Below are 21,605 nucleotides of genomic sequence, written 5' to 3' on the forward strand. Positions count from 1 at the left end.
CGTGGAAGATGGTTAACACACACCAAAATCTGGATGTCGCTGGATCTGAAGATCGTTTCCAACATGCTTCTCACAATTCTCCAGTCCAGCCTGTCGAGCCCAGAGGCTAATTTCGGGATCGCCAAATCCACGAGATTTTGGTCGAGCATCGTCTCCTTCAGTCTAATAAGACTCCTCCAGACATCTTCATAGGATGGTTTGTCTCGAGAATGCTTTTTGGTCACCAAGTAGAAGATGTTTCTCTGACCCTTCTTCAACTGTAGCACTCCTCCGACTTCTGGATTCTGTTCTCGTAATGTTTGAAGCTGACCGAATACCACAGCGATGCCCTTGGACATTTGGAGATCTTTTGCCACGCAGTGCGCTAGGGCGTAATCAACTGGAACCTTGAAAAGGTCTCATGGCTCTTCTCGAGTTACCCCATGTACGACCTTCTGTCCGTTCGAGTATAAGGACATGAATTGCTGGAACGTCATTTCATCCTCTGGTGGTCTGAGGGCACGAACTTGGTCGTGATTTCCAGCATAAGGAGCCAGTCTATTAAAATGGACGACCCTAGGCTTTCCTCGAGGTGGCTTATGGATTCGGTAGACGAGGTCATTAATCTTTTTCATGATTTTGTACGGACCTTCCCACGAGTTCCGCAACTTCGGTGATAAACCACGGCGGCGCTTAGGATTGTACAGCCAAACTAGGTCGCCGATTTCGAATCCTCCAGCATTCGCCTTGATGTCATAGGCCTCCTTCATCCTATCGCTGGCACTCCGGATGTTCAGACGGACTCGTTCATGAATGTCGTCCATTCTCTGCCGAAGCTTGCTGACATAGTCTTCCCCCGCAGTGTCTTGTTCTGGAGGCATCCCAAATTTTAGGTCGCAAGGAAGCCGCAGCTCTCGTCCCATTATAATACTGGCAGGGGTTTGGCCGGTTGACTCGTGCACTGTCGAACGATAAGCCAGCAGGAACAGGTGGAGGTATTGGTCCCAGTCTCTTTGATGGTCAGAGACTACTTTGGACAAGTGGCGGTTTATAGTCCTATTCATTCGTTCCACCATTCCATCGGACTGTGGATGTAAGGCTGTGGTTCTGGTCTTTCGAATGTCCAACAGTTTACATATTTCTTGGAACAGGTTGGACTCAAAATTTCTGCCCTGGTCCGAATGCAGCTCCAATGGGACACCGAATCGACATATCCATTCCTTTACCAGGACGTCAGCGACGGTAAAGGCTTCCTGGTTGGGCAGGGCATAGGCTTCTGCCCACTTTCTGAAGTAGTCCATGGCTACCAGGATATATTTGTTCCCATGGTGGGACTCTGGGAACGGGCCGGCGATATCGATGGCGATTCTCTCGAAAGGACTACCCACGTTATATTGGCGCATTGGAGCTTTCGGTCGTATCCTAGGTCTGTTACTGGCAGCGCATACAGCACACTTTCTGCACCAGTCCTTGACGTCGGCTTGACAATTAACCCAGTAAAACCGTTGTCTTACTTTCTGGAGGGTCTTCGTTACTCCCAGATGTCCTCCAGTGACTCCATCATGGATTTCTTTGAGCACCTCCCGTCGTCTGCTCCTGGGTACCACTGTCTGGTGCCTTTCTTCTGCACCGTCTTCAGACTCCAACACCCGCTTCAGAACTCCGTTTTCCAAAGTGAGGGAGTTCCATTGTGCCCAGTAGGACTTAACCGCTGGCGAATAACCTGCTACCTCCTGCCACGTTGGTCTTTGATTACTTTTCTTCCATCCGATGACTAAACCAAGATCTGGGTCTGCCTCTTGGTCTTCCTTGATCTTATCATCCTTCCAGTTGTCGTCTAGAGCTGTGGTTCTACAAATAGCTGCCTCCTTCTCCTCTGCTCGTCGACAATGTGAGCAGTCATCGGGGCAAGGTCTCCGTGATAGGGCATCTGCGTTTTTATGGCTAGTCCCAGCTCGATGTTCTATTTCGAAGTCAAATTCTTGTAATCTCTCAATCCAGCGCGCTACTTGGCCCTCGGGATTTTTGAACTGCAGAAGCCATTTGAGAGCTGCATGGTCCGTTCTCAACAGAAATCGTCTTCCATACACGTATTTGTAGAAATGCTCTACACCTTTGACTACGGCCAACAGCTCCCGCCTGGTGACACAGTAATTACGCTCTGGTTTATTGAGCGTTTTGCTGAAGTAGCCAATAACTTTCTCCTGTCCATCCTGGATTTGAGAAAGGACTGCTCAAAGTCCCACGTTGCTGGCGTCCGTATCCAAAATGAACTTTCCGTCAGGTAAGGGATAGCTCAAAACGGGAGCGTTGATCAAAGCTCTTTTCAGCTTCTTGAATGAGTCTTGGCATTCCTCAGACCACTGGAACTGGATCTGCCCTTCTGTGAGGCGAGTCAATGGTTTGGCGATGTTGGCAAACCCCAGCACATATCGGCGGTAGTAGGTGCATAAACCAAGGAAGCTCCGAAGCTGATGTATGTCTTTTGGAATGGGCCAGTCCTTAACTGCCACTCCTTCCCCAGAGACAACGTGGCCAAGGTAACGGACTTCTTTCTGGAACAGATGGCATTTCTTGGGACTCAGTTTTAATCCAGAACTCCTCAGACGCATGAACACCTCCTCCAGATTTTTCAAATGATCGTTGAACGATTTTCCGACCACGATTATATCGTCGAGATACACTAGACACGTCTTCCATGAGAGACCTTTGAGAACCGTCTCCATCAATCTCTCGAAGGTCGCTGGAGCATTACAAAGCCCGAATGGCATAACCGTGAACTGCCACAATCCTGAGCCGATGGTGAAAGCTGTCTTTTCTCGATCTTCTGGGGCCAATTCAACTTGCCAATATCCACTCTTCAAATCCAAGGTCGAGAAAATTGTGGAGCCGGCTAGCGTGTCTAGGGTGTCGTCGATTCTTGGAAGAGGGTAGCTGTCTTTCTTTGTCACATGATTTAGTTGGCGATAATCCACGCAGAACCTTGTCGAGCCGTCCTTCTTCTTCACTAACACGACTGGGGAAGACCAGGGGCTGTCAGAAGGTTCGATAACTCCTTCTTTTCCCATATCGCTGACTATCTTGTCTGCCTCTTCTCTTGGCAAGAGGGAGTCTTCTAGCCGATTGCCGGATTGGTCGGGCATTCCCAGTGTCGATTCTATGCTGAACCACATTCGTTCTGCCGCCTTTTCCTTCTCCAGTATCGAAGATTTCTTGGTACCTCTTGACTAACTCCCTCAATTTAGATCGGTGAGTTGATGGCATGTCTTTGGAGGAAATGTCAATTAACTTATCCAACTCTTTAGGCAAGTTGTTGGCTTGGCTAACTGAATTGCGTACACTCCGTATGACAGAGGAAATGGACGAACAGTGCCCCAGCATGGTTCCTTTCTTCAAGGTCACGGGAAAGTAGTTAACATTCATGACCCTGACTGGCACAACTTCATCAACACGCAACAGAGTCTTCCCCAGTGCGATTCCTCGTCCAATTTTCTCATCGTGTAGCTTGGGCTCGAACATTACCACCATGCTGCTGCTCGCACTTCCGTCCAAGCGAGCCTCCAGGATGGTTTCAGCCCTTTCCGGTACGCAGACGTCTTCGGCCAACAGGACTCTAATCATCTCTTCGCTTTTTCCATGAAGCACCAGCTCTTCTCCGTAGGAGTAGCTCACGTAGGATGCCGTCTTGAAAATTCAGCTCGAACCCTCTGGAATTCATTATGTCCATTCCAATGATCGCATCGTCCTCGATGTCCGCCACCAATGCACGATGTTTCAATTTTGTGCTGCCCAACACCAATTCAATGGGTAGTTCTCCAAGTACATTGGCTGGCTCCCCTGTTGCAGTGCGTAACTTCCAGCTTGACGGTTCAATTCTTGCCGGTGTTTTGTCAAAGATTGGCCCAAGAATGGTTCTCGTCGCACCTGTATCTAGCAGCATGGTGCAAGGCTCGTTGTTGATGAGGCCATCTACGAAAACACCTTTGTCTTGTCGTTGGAGAACGGCAACATATGCGTTTTTTATGGGGGCTTGCTGGGTACAGGTCGACGATTGCCCCTTCTCATCGACCCCCTCTAGTTTTCCTGATTTGGTGTCGATTCTTTGAAAGCTGGACATTTGCTACGCACATGTCCAATTTTCCCACAGTTCCAGCATCTTATATTTTTCCTCTCAGGCAAAACTTCTTTCATTACTTTTCTGATGTTGGCCTCAATATCTGCAGGCACTTGTCCATCCTCCTCGATAGCTCGAACTTTGCTCTGGCTCTTGCAGGATTGTTTTGCAGCCTCAAACTCCAAAGCGCTTGCCAGTGCATCCACGAGATGTTTGGGATGAGCTAGCGTCAAGGCCTGTCTCGTTTCTTGGTCGCGAAGTCCATCCAAGAATGCTTGAACTGCTAACCGCTCCATTACATTTTCGGGTGTAGCAGGATACGCCAGACGGACCAATTGAGCTATGTCGGCTTCAAACTCCTGTAGGGATTCTCCTGATTTCTGGCAGCGGTTCTTGAGCTGTGAATGGTAAACGTGCTCTAGGTGGGCCTGTCCATACCGCAGTTCAAGATGCTTTACAAGTTGGTCATAGTCTTCCTGTTCCTGGGCCGTGAGGGTTTGCAGGATATTCGTTGCTTCTCCACGCAACGCCAATGTTAATGCTACCGCCTTTTCTCCTGCATTCCATCCATTCGCTCTGGCCGCAGCTTCAAATTGTCGGCGGTAATTTGCCCAAGGAGTTTTTCCGTCGAACTGGGGCGGCTTCATGGAGAGCTTTCCTGGTTCAGAACTGAGTTTGACATCTTTCATTTCCGGAATTGAGTTTTCAGTAACCGTTTCTGTGGGATGGGCAGAATTAACAATTTTGTTTTGCAACCTGCTAATTGTTTTCTTTATCTCGCTGATTTCTGCCTGAACTCCGCCTTTGATTTCTTCTACTTCTGTGTTCATTTCCTTCCTTATTTTGTCTATCTCTGTCTCAATGGTTCCTATTCTTTCTTCGAGTAGGCTCGCCACACTACAAAGGTCTTTCTTCAAGCCTTCTGCATTCTCAAGAAATTTATCTTCCAAACTTTTAGAATTTTCCAGAAGCTTCTCCTCCAGGCACTTCGAATTTTGTTGAAGTTCATCTTTCAAACTCTTCGAATTTTCCAGAAGCTTCTCCTCCAAGCACTTCGAATTTTGTTGAAGTTCATCTTTCAGCGATTTTGTGTTCTTCTCGAGTTTGTTCATTATTGAACTCCAATCACCCCCAGAAACTTCGAATAAATATGTTTCGGGATCTTCTCCTGATTCAATCAAGTTGTCCCATAGTCTCTTCTGGAGTACTGATTTTTTTCCGGAAGAATCCAGTTCTCTCTCCTCCAATTCTTGTTTCAATTCGGCAACTTTTAAGTCCACTAGGCGCACTTTCCTTGAACACATTTTATCTCTTACTGTCTATTTTACTCAAAACTGAATATGTCCACTTATTTAATGGAGTCCGAAACACTTATTTATTTTCACAAGTCTATTTTTCGCGAGAAAGGTCTATCAGTTTATATTTCCGTCGTCCGGTACTGTCCGCTTCGCGAAACACAATGAATCACCAGTCTATCTGCGCGAAAGTGCGAAAGTTTTATAGTCAATTTCACCGTAATACAAAAATTGTCCACCAAGCGCTCACAAATTTATTTTAAAAATCCACTTCTGATCACCAATTGTAACGAATTAAAGAATTAACTGTCTTAAACAAATTTATTTTAACAATACTTCACTATCACAACTAATTTATTTACACCACTCAGTAACTAACGCTTAATTTATCTTCACCGTTTGTTAACCGCTCGATTCGCTTTCTTGGTACAGACTACTCTTCGGGACGATTAGCGACGTTTTAATATCGTCAACGAACGTTCCGGATCACTCTGCGGATTTCGGGACCCATCCGGAATTTTCGCGGTATGCGTCATACTGGGAACCGGTCAGGGCCGGCTTCAGATTCATTACAATATACCTACTATTAGGCATTGGTATTATGTATTACTTATTATGTTTACTCATAGGCATCTACATGCCTGATCTTAATGAACTGAAGTCTATGGAATGGTTTTGTTGCAAAATATGATGGGCGACTGCAGATTTTTCTGGCTTTCCATATTTTAGGTGTGCTAAGTGTCCCTTATATCTCATTCTAATACATCTTTTTGTCCGTCCATAATATTTTGCATCGTGATCCTTACATTTGATTTCGTAAATTCCCGACTTTTTCGAATTTTCGACTCTTGTCTTTTGGATTTCCTAAAAGGCTCTGTAATATATGACTTGTTTTAAAAACCACCTTCATACTCAGTTGCTTTCCAAAGTTCTTCGTGTATTGGTGGATTTGCGTTACCTCACGATAATAGAACAACAATCTTTCCATTCAAACTGCACCTTGAATAACAACGTCTCATATGTGACATTCAGAAATCGCAATATCCTAATCGAAACTCATTGGTATTGTGAGACATTCTCGTGAGTTGGACTAACTATCGGGAGCGTCGTCAGGTGGCGTATAGGGGAACGGCCAGGGGACTGAAGACCCCTTCCGGCCAATGTGGTCTTAAGGACAGGGTTGCCGGACTCCTGGTCAGTGGCAAAAATAAGTAGGGTGAGGGGAACTGAAACTCTTCAAAAGCATTTGCAAAACATGCCACCGTGGACCAGCCTACCCAAGCTAAGGTGTAAGGAATCGTGCCGACAGCTGAATGGCCGCAGGGTGATATGCGGTTACGAACGATCCCCTTGGGGAACTGGGCGAAACCTCATTGTAATTAGCCTACCTCTGGTAAGGCGGGGCTCTGCCAGAGGTGACCAACTCTTTCCTTGCTACTCGTGGGAACACACATGAATGAAACAAATACAAAAACAGAAACAACAAAAACAAAAACCAATCCCGAGGCTGGACAGAATTGCTCACCTCAATCTAAGGCGGTGGCTGAGGATGAACTGAAATGTCCACCCCAATATACCGCTTGGAATGAGGCTGGACATAGCAAATCACCTCGTGATGTAATAGAGAGGTCAAGACGAAAGCGCATTTTCGGCGCCGAGGCCAAAAGGAGAAAGAGAGCGAAGGAGGCAGGAGTAGCAGCAACTATAAGTGCACAATCCTCCTCCCCCACAGCAAGGGCACTTCCTGCAGCGGTCGCAAAGAGCTCTGCCTTGAATAAAGGCAAGGAACCAGCTGCTCCTGCAGGAAAGCTCCCTCACTTGTGCACCTTCACGGAGGGAACCCCAAAAAGGTTGAAGGAGGCACGTAACGCAATGTCGCTGCACCTTCCAAAATCTTCGCGGAGGCCACCGTAAGACACCTCAAGGTTGCCAAAGAGTGTGTATTCGGCGAGCTTTGGCCTACACCTGCCAATATAAAGGAGATGCCTCCTAGTGACCTGTCCACCTTCCTGGAAAGGATAGGATGGACGATGAACTAGGGGGACAACTCCTCGGGAGGATGTTCAAGGGGTCACATGTGGCCTAAGTGCTATGGGTCTACACTCACCCTCCCTACTCTACAGATACAGACATATCGTGGTACATTTCTTATTCGAATTGAAACATTACTCTGAATAGTAGCAATTTCATTGAAATTGAAAAGAATACGCCACATTGATGCATCTAGCTGCGTCAAGTAAGTAGGGTGATTTGGGTGCCAGCTCTGCGATAGATAGATAAACAGATTTTAACAACGACAAAACCTCTGAAACAAGTACCGTAATTCACAACAATAAACACTAGAAGAACTTAACAAGGCTCTTAACGTAACATGCAGCACAGCTTATATTATATTATGTATCAAATATATGACGGACGAAGTTAGGAAATATATATTCTGAATATATTCAATGATTGGTGGTTGAGAGGTAAATATGTAGAGAAGTTGAGAGAAATTATGATTTGCATAATTCTTAAACTCCATAAAAATGAGGAGGATCCCATTCATATCGTCCTATCTCACTGTTATCAACAAATACTGAAACATTCGGAAGAATGATAAAAGGTAGATTGGAATGATTGAACATTGATGTTTATTTCCAAACGATCAGTACCATTGATGCTCTTACCCAAAAAGCCACTGACATCCAGTTTTCACTTTCAAAAAATAAATATCTTGCGTGTTTTTCCTTCGATCTTAAAGGTGCATTGATGTTGATTGCTACGGTAACTCACGATAAGGAAGCCCTTTTTCGTATTCAAATACAAAGGCGCATGAAGTAACACTTTAATGATGGTTTGATATGCAGTAAATGATAAATGTTGTGAGAATGTTCAGCCTCAGAGATATTTTTTTTCACTCGCCACAATATGAGATCCTGCATGTTGATTCTTATGGTGACTTACGATAAGAAAGCCCTTTTTCGTTTTCAAATACAATGGCGCATGAAGTAACACTTCAGTGATGGGTTGATATGCAGTGAATGGTAAATGCTGTGAGAATGTTCAGCCTCAGAGACATTTTTTTTCACTCGCCACAATATGAGATCCATGCATGTAGCGGCATCTTCGTAAAATTTGTGCTTGACTATATATCACGGTGTAGCATCATTGATGTTGATTCCTACGATAACTTACGATAAGGAAGCCCTTTTTTGTATTCAAATACAAGGGCGCATGAAGTAACACTTTGGTGGTGGTTTGATATGCAGTAAATGGTGAATGCTGTGAGAATGTTCAGCCTCAGAGACATTTTTTTTACAATATGAGATCCATACATGTAGCGGCATCTTCGTAACTTTTGTGCTTGGCTATATATCACGGTCTAGCATCATTGATGTTGATTCTTACTGTGACTCACGATAAGGAAGCCCTTTTTCGTATTCAAATACAAAGGCGCATGAAGTAACACTTTAATGATGATTTGGTATGCAGTAAATGATAAATGCTATAAGAATGTTCAGCCTCAGAGACATTATTTTTCACTCGCCACAATATGAGATCCATGCATGTTGATTCTTATGGTGACTTACGATAAGGAAGCCCTTTTTCGTTTTTAAATACAATGGCGCATGAAGTAACACTTCAGTGATGGTTTGATATGCAGTAAATGGTAAATGCTGTGAGGATGTTCAGCCTCAGAGACATTTTTTTTTCACTCGCCACAATATGAGATCCATGCATGTAACGGCATCTCTGTAACTTCTGTGCTTAGCTATATATCACGGTGTAGCATCATTCACTTCATTGTTGTGTGCAATTTCCAGGGCAAGTTATATCGCTGATATATATCAGCGATATAACTTGCCAGAATATATTCATAGGTTTCAAATCCTCCTGTGTTCAAAACCTCTAGCCAAAAACCAATTTGAAACATACCTATGAAAAACTCCAGGATGGAACTATAGAGTCGCTATTTCCACTGAAAATAAAGTATACGACATTATTACTTCTGTAATAGATATAATGAAACATTTTTATTCGAATCGAAACATTACTCTGGATAGTAATAATGTCAATGAAATAGATAATAGATTATCTACTATCACCCAAATGAAGGCACATTCAGAATGATGAAAGTATTACCTTCAGCCTTTCAAATACTAGAATAATTACCTATTGAATTTACTTGTTGAATTTGACTGATGAATCTACCTGTACTCGATTAATTTGTGAAACGTATCCATAAGTTCGTGTTAGGGTCATTTTTATATTTTTTCTATAGTGTCATTATTGAAAAATGACTTCTTTCAACGATAATGCTTATGACTTGATGAATTATATCTCGTTACAATCTTTCTCAAATGAGTACTTCACGAATACCAAAATGGTATTCTGAACTGATTGGGTGAGTTACTCTAATGACTAAATTCATTAGGAATTTTTTTCATTAACAAAATAACTGTTTAAAAAAAACAATAGATATTTCTGTCGAGCTGTTATATAATGTTTTATATAAACGGACTTGCAATTCAAACCCAAAAACTACGGTCATATGGTTTTCATCAATAAACGTAGTGATTCAACAGGAATGTTGATATATTATTTACCAGTGTTTTTTTTATTAGGTTGAAATATGACGAAGTTGTTCGTGAGAAGTAGTGAAGTTGGTGCTATTCGAGGAGCTTTCATTGAAAACGCTTCCTGAACTCTGAGATAGAATAGAACAATTCTCAATTGTTGTACTGTTCTCCGAAATGACATATTTCCATATGTGAAAGATAACCTGGCAAAAGCCCTTTTTAAGTTCTAAATGTCGGATATAATGTGGTATTTCCAAAACTATTCATACAGATACGAAATTGATCCTTATCAATTTTCGAATTGGCCAAAGCCAATTCGATATGATTCTGCAATTACTATAAAAGGTGTCTTCTCAACTGTGTATTTATTATATTACTGTACTGAAATTTCATTATAATTTTTATACACCTACTTGTTATTTTATTTTATTATATTACTTGAATTGAACGGGTTATATTTTTAGGAGTGACTAATTTTTGGGAATGAAAGTTTTTGGCTTCCTACTACTCCATCCTGATACGAAAAAATATGGGAATCTTCTAAAGAAAGAAAGAAAGCAATCAATTTTTATAGAAATAACTCTATACATAGATATGTAGGTAGGTGATGCAAAGGAGTAACTTTCAGACACAAATTGGAAGAAAAGCTCAATTGAAACAGGTACTTCCATATAAACATTGAATTATACTGAAGAAAAATTATTTCAAAACAAATACTTTTATATGAACACTGAATTATACACAAAACAACTTTTCTCTATTCAGTTTGTATTCCAAACAATCGTTACGGAATTAAATCAGATATCATTCATAGGATTCCTACACAATATACTAAATAAAAAGTAAAAATTTCACTTACATAGAACACTGGAAGGCATTGATATTTTGCCGTAAGAAATTTGCCTTCGGGCTCTCCAGTGACAGTACCATGGAAATAGAAACCTAGGGAATAAGCACTTGAATCGCTGAATGACGAGTGAAGCAAGGTGAACTTATGGTAAGATGAATCAGTCGTGATTCATCAGTATTCGTAAACTTCACTTCTTTTGAAAATGCATTGTTCAATTTTCTCAAATAAAATGTTTCAGACGATTGTAGATACTAACAATCGAAACGTCGTGAACTAACGTGACTTGGAATCTCTCCACTTTTTATTTTTATTTTCTTTTTTCATTTCTTCATTTTTTATTTATTCAATTGTTCTATTTTTACTTGTATTTTATTTCACAATTAACTCATTTCAGGTTTATTTTGCTTAATATAATTGTTATTTTCAGTTATTCATTTTTAATTCTTCTTTTTTAGTTGTTTCGGGGATTTCAAATCATTTTATATAGTAGACAATGGAAGTTCGAACTAGTGAAATTCATCGTGAAACATTGTCAATCACCTTCAATTTTATCGTAGGTGTTGATATTTTTTCTAATTTGCAGGTTCAATTGGATAACTTCCCAGGGACAAACCACATATCAGCTTGATTTCTAATGGAACCAACTCTATGCTTCAATATGGGTTGAGGACAAGGGTAATTCAATTTATCCTTCTGAAAGTGTTGATAAAATTCGCGAATCATGTAAAAAAATATTCTTTGACCTTATGTGGAGGGAAAATATTGAAAGATCTTGATGAATACAAAATTTTGCTTCAGACTATTGAAAATTTTGTAGGTCTTGCTATTTTTTTCTAATCTGTCAGTTAAATAATAACATAACTTCCTGAAAATGAATCACATATCATAATTGATATGAGCTAGTTCTGAAAAATATACAGTGTGCATCAATGACAGATGGGTGGACGATAGTCGCTTTTCTGATACAGATACACAAAAATGTTTCAGAAAAAGTTGTAGAGACTGATAAAAGCTATGTTTCGATAATTATTACTAATATAAAGGATACTAAACGTTTCTTCTGCTACTACGACAGACATCATCAGTAGTATGTGACTTGACTGCGGGGACAAAGGTTATATTTCGAAGTCGACGCACTTACTATTGATGATGTCTGCCGCAATTGTAGACGAAACGTTTTGTACTACAAGTTTCATTTGACCATAGCCTACAAGCTCAGATTTTATTCTCTTCGATCATATAATTTGTTATCCATTTATTGAACAAATGTGATTTAGATTATGAAAACAACACTTCAGAAGTAAACACATTTCTTATAATTTTTATCAGTTGATTCAATAGCAGAAAAGTCAGGATTGAAGGAAAAAATATTCTGGTCATGGTCACTTTTGTATGGGAAATAACTTTTCCCATTCATCAAATCTGTTCTTATAAAGTCTCTTTTTCATTTTCACCTCATTTCCAATATCCAAATACTGTTGTTCTTCCAAAGAGAACTTTTTCCATTCTACGTCACCATGACTACCACTAGATTCCGGAGTAGGGTTCCTAAAAAAAAAACACTTAAATTACTTTAAGTTATTTGAAACTTTGACATCGATATATATTTTTTGACATGAACAATATTGAAAAATATATAAGCACAATTCCCTAAGCTTCGATAGTATAAGTTGAGTAACTCAAAACCTTACCCTGTTTTAGCGAAGTTCGCATATAATTTAGTCAACTTTTCAACCATCTCCACCTCAGTAGGAGAGTCTTTTCCAAATAATGGAAATAACTTCTGAATATAAAAGAGATATATCAAATCGTCGTGATGAACAACACCTGGAATAAATATTCTCTGTATTTGGTTATTTATATTTATATATAATAGCTTTTTCAGGCATTACTTAAAACACGTTTTGCAGTTTAGTAAAATGTGAAAATAACAAATGTAATAAAGTTGTTGGTTTTTGAAGTTTTGTTAATTATATAGTCCTAACCGTAGCAATGATTCATTATTCTTTGTCATTAAACTGATATGGATTTTTCAATTGAACTGTTTCGGTATGACATTCAAATTCATATATTCTCTCTCATATATTTGCTTACACCTGAAGCAACATGTACAATGGATAAATCGGTCACAAACATTTTCAGATGTATTCAGGTGAATAATAAGATTTCAAAAAAACTTGCTGAGCTCTTATTGTGAAAATTTCTGGGTTATCGATAAATACGAGAAATAGAAAAATAGCTACAAATATTATGATTATTACAATAATATATTCCAATAGATATGAAAGCTATATACAATGGTTATTACTCACAACATATTGGGAAATGTACAGTGTGTAAAAGTCAAATGAAGTATATTATCTATTTCGGTTACGGTACATATTTTAACAAAATCCCAAAACACGTCAAATTCAAATTATGATTTGACATATTTCAATGGAAAAATGCTACCCCTAACTTCAACCCCCGTCGAATGACAGGTACAATCCCAAAATTTTCAAATGGGAAGTATAGGTTTGTGATATATCGTCCGAAAGGTCTCTTTATTCTCTATTCAAATATGTTATTGTTTTCGAGTTTATTGCAACAATTAAGATAAAATAACTTATAATCATGTGGTTACCGAAATTGAATAAAATACACTCAAAACTCATTGTGAAATACTCAAAACTTATTTCATGTTGAGATATCGATAATGAGAAAGTAAACAAAAACCATATCAATGTTCTTTTTAGATGATATCCTTTAAAAATCTACAAATAATTTCCCTGGCAACGTTAGTTTAAAACGTCTTGTCAACTTGTCAGTATTCTAATTTAAGTTGAAAGTTCGTTAACTTCAAGTTTAAAAAATGGTTAGATTAACGGAAATGTATAAAATAACAGTTTTACAAATGATTGGTTACGGAGATAAAACCCGAACACAACAGGAAGTGACTCGCCTATTTCATGAGAAATTTACTAATTTACCGTCCATATCTCAAGGAACAATAAGCAAAATAGAGGAACAGTTTCGCGAGATTGGTCATGTGAGACAGATAAAAAAAGCAGCTGCCAATGCAATGACTGATGAACTCAAATTTGATGTAATGCTTGAGTTCGAGAAAAACCCACATACATCGAGTAGACAAGCAACCACTACATTCAATATTAGCCATACATCGATAGTAAACATATTAAAAGATATTAAAAGGCATACAATGATACCTACTCAGGAGCTCATGGAAGACGATTTTGACAGAAGAACTTATTTTTGTGAGCAAATGATGGACATGTTGGATAACAATATCATCCAATTAGGAGACGTTATGTTTTCTGATGAGTGTACTTTGTCTCTTAATTGTCAAGCTAATCGACAAAATTGCCGCTACTGGTTAACGGAAAATCCTCACTGGATGAGAAGAACACACGCAATACCCTCGAAAGGTAATTGTTCGTGTAGGGATTGTGGGAAACCATATCATAGGTTCCTTTTTCATTGAGGGCAACTTGAATGGCGATAATTATTTGGCACTACTTCAAAATAATGGCATTTCAAGTATAGCCTGAACCAGGAAACCCTCAAGTTCTAGTGGATACGATATGGTTTCAGCAAGATAGAGCACCATCACATTACCAAGTTAATACATTTACCAATCAGTGGATAGGGAGGCGAGGATCGATTGAATGGCCAGCGCGATCACCTGATCAATCATCATTAGATTTCTATTAATGGGGATATGTAAAGAGCAATATGTACAAAACTGAACCTTCAGGTTTGAAAGACTTACTTTCTTTTTGAAAAATTGGGGTTTGTACCTGTCATTCGACAGGGGTTCAAAGTAGGAATGGCATTTTCACGTTGAAGAATGTCAAATTATGATTTACATTCGACGTGTTTTGGGATTTTTTTTAAATATGTACAGTAACCGAAATAATGAATTAATTCCATTTGGCTCTTACACACTGTATAATTTTTCAGATTGAGAATTTATCTTTCATTCCAGATGTACTTGATAATTGAAAAAAAATAACAAAAAATAAAAATATCAATGGATTCACAATTTTATCGAAGTCTGTTGAGAATTGGAAAATATGAAATTTATGATGAAAAAGAACGATGATGAATGATAATTCATTGATTTTAAAAACACAACTTTTCTTTTCCACCATTTTCTCTTTGAGCAAGTTTTCAATGCGGTTCCTTCATGAAGAAAGAATCCTGATATTTTCAACTAAGGTAGGGATGACATTTAACGCCCAATGTGTAATAACGCCCGAATGCTAAAAATCGGAGATAATGCTGCATGAGTTGTGCTACACTTTACACAAACATAGAATAAACCACGCGACGCGACGCGGCGCGGCTCACGCCACTAAATACTCAGTTGCGAACAACACATCAAGGATGCCGATAGTGCACGGTGTTATTATAAAAAATACTCCGATAAATTCGAAAGTTTTAGTTTATTTTCTATAATTTACATTTCTAATTTTGTGATTAGCGTTCATTTTAGATACCTTTATTTCATATTCCATTGACGATTTGATTGATTTGTTTGTAATTATGTGTGAAAATATGAGATCTAGGTCGAAGATACTATTCGGGTAATATCGACCCGTTAAGGGAGGTTTGGGCGTTAATATCCTGTATGGGCGCTATTATCCATAAGTGGGCGCATTATACAAGGCGAAAGTTTATGTGTATCATAATGAATAAATATGAAACGTATCAAAATTCCAAAGGATTGTAAGACTGATTTTGATACTGAGAATAGACCTTAGGATATTATAATTAGTTGATTACTGATCTCATTCATGTTTGAGCTATAATGTTGTACTTAATTACAGGACGTTAATTGACGCACTAGTCTGGGGCGTCATTAGCAATCTACATTTAATAGCCACCAATGAGCATTTCATAATCATCTATATTTTTATTAAAAATCCTTTAGATCTTGATGTTCTATAGTTATAACACATGTTAGAAGTGAGATATGTAACGGTTCAAAATACATTTAATTTTTTTATTCGGTTTCAGTTTTAGTTATTTTAGGTATTCATTTAACGCAGTTATTCGTCCATACTTGCCGTATCATTGGCTTCAGAATCGTAGCCACACTTTTTTTAACTCGGATGCTAAATGGGTGGCATATTCTTGGTGGACAGATTGCCATATTCATAAAGAATCACGGGTTGCTGAAGTACAATTCATTTATTAGTTCTTGGTACGGAAAAAAACCTTTTTTTCTTCAAGAGATAAAAATTAAACGTGTCGGATTTTGCCAAGTAGTGCTGATGTGTAGGAATTTTTCTGTCCTGTTCCAAATTGAAAATTCTCACAAAATTGTGGATTACTGAACTTCTGCTTTCAAGCGACTAATTGCCTATCGTTTCGTCACTTTGTTGTGACCTCAGCGAATAGTTTGCTCTTCGTTACGAAGGATTTACGTGAGCCGATAACAACGTCATCAATCGATACTACCCTCAACCAACCAAAGAGGTAAGGGAAAATAAGAAAGCCGGTGAGGCTAAAGATAATTATAACGGGAAATATTTTTTAGGGTTTTAGTTCTATTCTTAGTCTTAGTTTTCGTCCTGGTCCGGGTACCCATGACCCCAGGTATTACCGTGACCATTCAGTGATCGTCCGATTATTGGGTTTCAATTGGACTCCCAAACGATTATTTCTATAATATTCCATAACAGGCCGTTCCATATCTGAGACCGCCTGGAGAGATTGCAACCCACCCGCGAATTATTTGAACATTCGATTTCCGTAATGACGATTCCGAGTTGGAGGGCTGTGACTGCTATTCCGTGTGCCATTGGACAGTGGAACCTTCCTCGTCATCAGATAAGCTTCATGATTTTATTAGTTTTCTCTTTCCGCTGGAAAGCAAATATTTAGTATATATTTAAAATATCAAAAGTGTACACTCAACGTGATCACGTAGAGGTAACAACAGTTGGTAAAATTTGAGTTATTTATGTCTAAATAAGATCCTAAAGAAAAGTGTTCGGGGACTAGTAATATAATCTTGTTCATTTCTGTTCCATGAAATTGGTCTATACTTATTTCGTCAAATTTAGAGATACAAATAATAAGAAAAGATCCAAGGGCTCTTTGCAGTTATTTAATTTATGTTGGCTCTGGGGAAAACAGAACCATATCTAGCTAGTGGGAGTCTCCCAACTCAGACTCGCTCATTTTTTTTTAAGTTGGTGGCGCCCAATATATATTTTTAATTTTTCCCTATCCGGTATAGAGAGTGTTTGAGTTCAACCCACCCTATACCCGATTGAGCTGCCGTGCAATCTTTGGCGCGTGACTCTTGAGCGTCTGTTACCGAGCCCTTCAGAAATTACCTAACCTTTTTATAAATAGTAACTAAGAACAATAAGTTTTTTTGTTTTTTTTTTTGGCACGTGGCAGATATTTTTGTTGAAGATGATTAAGTAGAAGGGACGAGATGTGTTGGACGTGTTACAATATTTGAATATTGTAGTATTTGTAGTTCATATAATAATAATTATAATGCTATCTAAAAAAGACAATATAATATACTTTTAGATTTTGTACGGATCTAAGTCGAAATATTCATCTTTATTAAGATAATACGTATATTGACATATGGGCGTTACTAAAAACTGTATGTTCAATGACGCCCATGAGAGGGTATTCAAAAAGTCTTTGTTTGCATAATCTTATATGACTGATAACTCTAGTGTGTTAGTTTTCTGTATACTTTATTTGTCAATAATACTATTTTAATAAACAGTTTTTCAATTCAATCATTTCATTAGATATTAGATAATATATTGATTTGAAATTAAGTGGGCGTTAATTGCCTAGGATACCTTAGCTATTTGTTAGTGCTTTCATCCAACGTTAAATAACACACGTATCTTTTCGTTTATTCCACCAACAGTTTAAAGCAACTGATGGATGGAAAATTATTGATGAAAATTCGATAATTTTCATCATACCTCTAATGGATGTTAGTTTGAGACATGAACAGTATTTGGAAAAATTGCTCACCATAAGGAATACTGCTGTTAGAATCAGGTAAATAGAAATGACTGAATCTTCCTCTATAACTCAACCGGTAGTAATAAACAGGTTTATCACCATATTCAGTAAAAAGTTTTGCTGCCCTGTTGTTACTGAATCCAATAATAGAATCAGAATATAACTAAAAATTAAATAATATTGAATAACTAACCAATAGACTATCTTGTGCACAAAAATGTATAGGAAAGTATTTTTCATCAGAAAAAATATGTTTACGTATTTCTGTAAATGAATAAATTTCAGTTTGCTGAAATGCATGTTAATATAATTCCATAATCCTTGCTTTGATATTATAAATTCAAAACATACCTACCTCAGAAAGATAATTCAGTTGGGACTCATCAATTTTTTTATCGTCAAAATAAAACTTTTTCAGAGCTCGGCTGATTTGTTTAGAGCGGTCACTATTTCTCTCATACCCGAAGGCAATCGGGGCTACTTTTTCAAAGTCATCATTCATCTCTTTTTCCAGAGTCTCATTCCCGATTATTTCTGTAACAGAAGAAATTGGAAATAACTGTGACGAGAAGAGAATCGGTTATACCAAAAGCTTTATATCCAAACTCGAACTCGGTCTGACCAGTTATCAGAGGAACCTTTTGGAATCGACCATTTTCAATAAGTCTGTCAGGATGATCAGGTAGGAATCTTGGTTGACCGAAATCTTTTTCTATAACTGGGGACCAGATGATGATTGGATTTTTACCATATTCCTGAAATGTTTTCATTCATTGGTTAAGTTGAAATGTGAAAAAAATAAATGAGCTTGATTTTTATCTAGGGTTTCAACTCGAGCATATACATATTTTTCCAATACGGAAAGATGTTTCGGCCTACCACCTAGAACTTCAGGAAAGTTAGGCTCTTTTTGGTGGTCCCTTCATTCATTTTTCAAATGAAGCGTAGCTGTATTTCGGATGTTATCATTATAAAGATATTGTTATTTGAAAAAATGAAATAGATATATCATTGTCTAGGTCTAAAATACATAGCAAACGGGATTATGTTCAGCAATAATTTCTACTTCCTGTTGTAATGTAACAATTACCCAAAATATAAGTTAGTACGGAAGCGGTGAAAGGCTACAAACCTATTTTTTTGTTTTTTGAATATTTGACTTAGTACTCTGAATTTCAATGATATTTCCAATTGAGTCTCTAAATTCTGAGTCCAAATTCAAAATGCCGCCTCTCAAAGTCCATATTTTCAAAATTCAAAAAACAATATGGCATTTCTCTCCCTTCCGTAAATAACAAACTCAGTAGTATTTCGTTTGATATTGATATTGTGTATATGAGTACATAATATTAATTGAAGTCTCCGCCGTGTCTAACTGTCTGTCTGTCTGTCAAAAACCGAACAGATTTTCATACGGTTTTCATCCATGGACGATTCAAGAGGACGGATTACTCATATGATTTATTAATGTTTTGTGTGAAATGATTGAAAACTCGACAACATACTCGAATGTTCCAGAATGTTTTGGAATGTTGTGGATTTTTTCAAAGTACTTCCTAGTATTCTGAACTGTCCATAACTTTCTATAAGTTCAACTTATTTTCCCAATATAACTTCAAAAGCATGTCTTTCACACCCAATAACTCCCTGAGTCGTTCTACTATGATCTGGGATGATTCAAGGTTCTGTATCTGTAGAGTAGGGAGGGTGCACTTAGGCCACATGTGACCCATTGTACATCCTCTCGAAGAGTTGTTCTCCTAGGTCACCTTCCATTCTGTCCTTTCCAGGAAGATGAACAGGTCACTGGGAGACATCTCCTCTATATCGCCGAACACACACTCTCTTATTGACGATAACTCCGGGCACTAGCATAGGACATGCCTGACAGTCTCATCTTCCTGTTCACACATCTTGCACAGAGGTGTGTCCCCATATTATGGAGGTATTTCCTTAGTTGACAGTGGCCTCTCAGAAATCGTACTGTTGGGCGTAGATTTTTCCTGGTCATGGCCAGATATTTCTTCGGCGCCAGCTTCCCAGGGCCGCCCAAGGTGATCCTCGCAAGATTGCATCCTTTGATTCCATCTCGTCTCTACAGGGATTGAGCATGGGTCTAACATTAGGCTAGAAGCCAAATGTCGAAGTCATCAGGCCGTAGGAGCCACTGGGTCCCAAAATTCTTAGTCCAGTCGTTTCCTTGGTTAAATAATCGGCAATGCGATTACCTCCACTCCTGTCGTGCCCTTTAACCCACCTCAGGATAATAATATTATATCTATGTTATTATCTACCGAGGCTTTGGCTAAATCTTGGTTACACTCCAGTACCAGCCCTGAGGTTACACGTTGTCTGTTCAAGGCTATTAGGGCTTGTCTGCTGTCAGTGCAGATTGTTATGTTTTTGTCAGAAATTCCTTTCCTGATTATTTTTTTGTGGCGATTGAGATACCAGCCAGTTCTGTTTGGACCACGCTGGTATTTTTTCCCATTCCCTACTCAATCCTTAGGCTCAGTGATTTGGAGTACACTGCAAATACTGAGCCTTCTTTGATTTTTGAGCCGTCTGTATATATACATATTGCATTTGTAGCATCTGACTCTGTGTTCTGTTCCATTTGTATTTTGTAGGGTTTATTAAACACAAACCTGGGTTTGTGCGCAGAAAGCGCTTCTCGCCATAGGCCCAGCCTCAATTGACCCATTCCTACTTCGAAGTTTACACCAGCCGTGCGCAATCGTACCGTTCAAGGTTTTTTTGAACGATGACATTCCAGAATGTTCCGGCATATTTTGAAAAGTTGTGGATGTTTTTAGGTACTCTCAGACGTTCTGGTCTGTTCTTAAACCCTTCAGAGGGCGTTATTTCTCCAAAAAACGCATTTTGAGTAAAACGATAGTTATACAACACAACATCCCAGATTGTTTCGAAATCTGAAATGTTGTAGAATATTTCTCCATATTCTCAGATATTCTGGACTTTTCTAGATGTCTCTAGAAGGAGTCAATTCCAACATCAATATCTCCAAATCACGCCTTTTGGGTGGAACAAGAACTTCTTTAACGGTGTGGGATAGAGAATTAATACACTATATAATACACTCATCATTTTACCATCATCTGGGATGTTCCAATATTTTTCCAAACGTTCCAGACTATTCTAGGACTTCTCATAATATCTCATAATATTTCAGTATGTTTTGGAAGGTTGTGACATGTTCTTGACCACTTTTGAACTTTCTAGACTGTTCAAAAACTCAAGAGGGCGAAACTTCCAGCTTCTATATCTTCAGAAGCACGCCTTCCAGATAACGGTAACCTTCCTTATAGGTGGGAAATATAGAGCTTCTACGCCATATAACTGACTCCTTTTAATGTAATGTTTGTGTTATGCCAGGACTGGAATATTCTGGAATATTCCCGATTATTCCAGAATATTTATGGAAAATTCAATTTGCTCAAAGTAATACAAATTAAGAAATTATGAAACAACAATAAAGTTTATTGGCGGTCTTGGGCGACTGATTGATTCCAGTGGCACATTTGCTTTTTCAGCTGCAGGAAAACCCGGAAAAACCTGCAGCACCACATCATCTGAATATCTTGATCTACCAATGTCCCCTTTTCCATAGAATACATTCAAGATATCGCCAGAATTTTTAGTAAAATAACTGTCGTCAAACCCAATGCGTAATAATGACCAGATTCAACGCCAGAACGACAGTGAACAATGACTGCATGAAGATCATGATAGTGGTCTGCTAGATTGAAGTGTTCATCTATTTCGAACCTTCG

The 21,605-nt window shown here is 38.7% G+C and overlaps 1 protein-coding gene across 1 annotated transcript in view; it reads right to left on the bottom strand.

Annotated features, from left to right (window-relative positions):
- Positions 1-12,093: 12,093 nt before the first annotated feature.
- LOC111515097 (juvenile hormone esterase) overlaps positions 12,094-21,605 on the bottom strand; it is a 29,639-nt gene continuing 20,127 nt past the window's right edge. Inside the window, exons 7-11 of the mRNA XM_074180021.1 lie at positions 18,398-18,566; positions 18,167-18,345; positions 17,821-17,974; positions 12,492-12,627; positions 12,094-12,348 (exon numbers count right to left, since the gene is read on the bottom strand). Of these exons, the coding sequence (XP_074036122.1) occupies positions 12,183-12,348; positions 12,492-12,627; positions 17,821-17,974; positions 18,167-18,345; positions 18,398-18,566 (804 nt within the window). The 3' untranslated portion in view covers positions 12,094-12,182. The remainder of the gene's footprint in view (positions 12,349-12,491; positions 12,628-17,820; positions 17,975-18,166; positions 18,346-18,397; positions 18,567-21,605) is intronic.

The sequence above is a fragment of the Leptinotarsa decemlineata genome, unplaced genomic scaffold (genome assembly GCF_025532065.1).
Source record: "Leptinotarsa decemlineata unplaced genomic scaffold, Ldec_3_MD MMD2_tig00026282_RagTag_RagTag, whole genome shotgun sequence".
Lineage (NCBI taxonomy): Eukaryota > Metazoa > Arthropoda > Insecta > Coleoptera > Chrysomelidae > Leptinotarsa > Leptinotarsa decemlineata.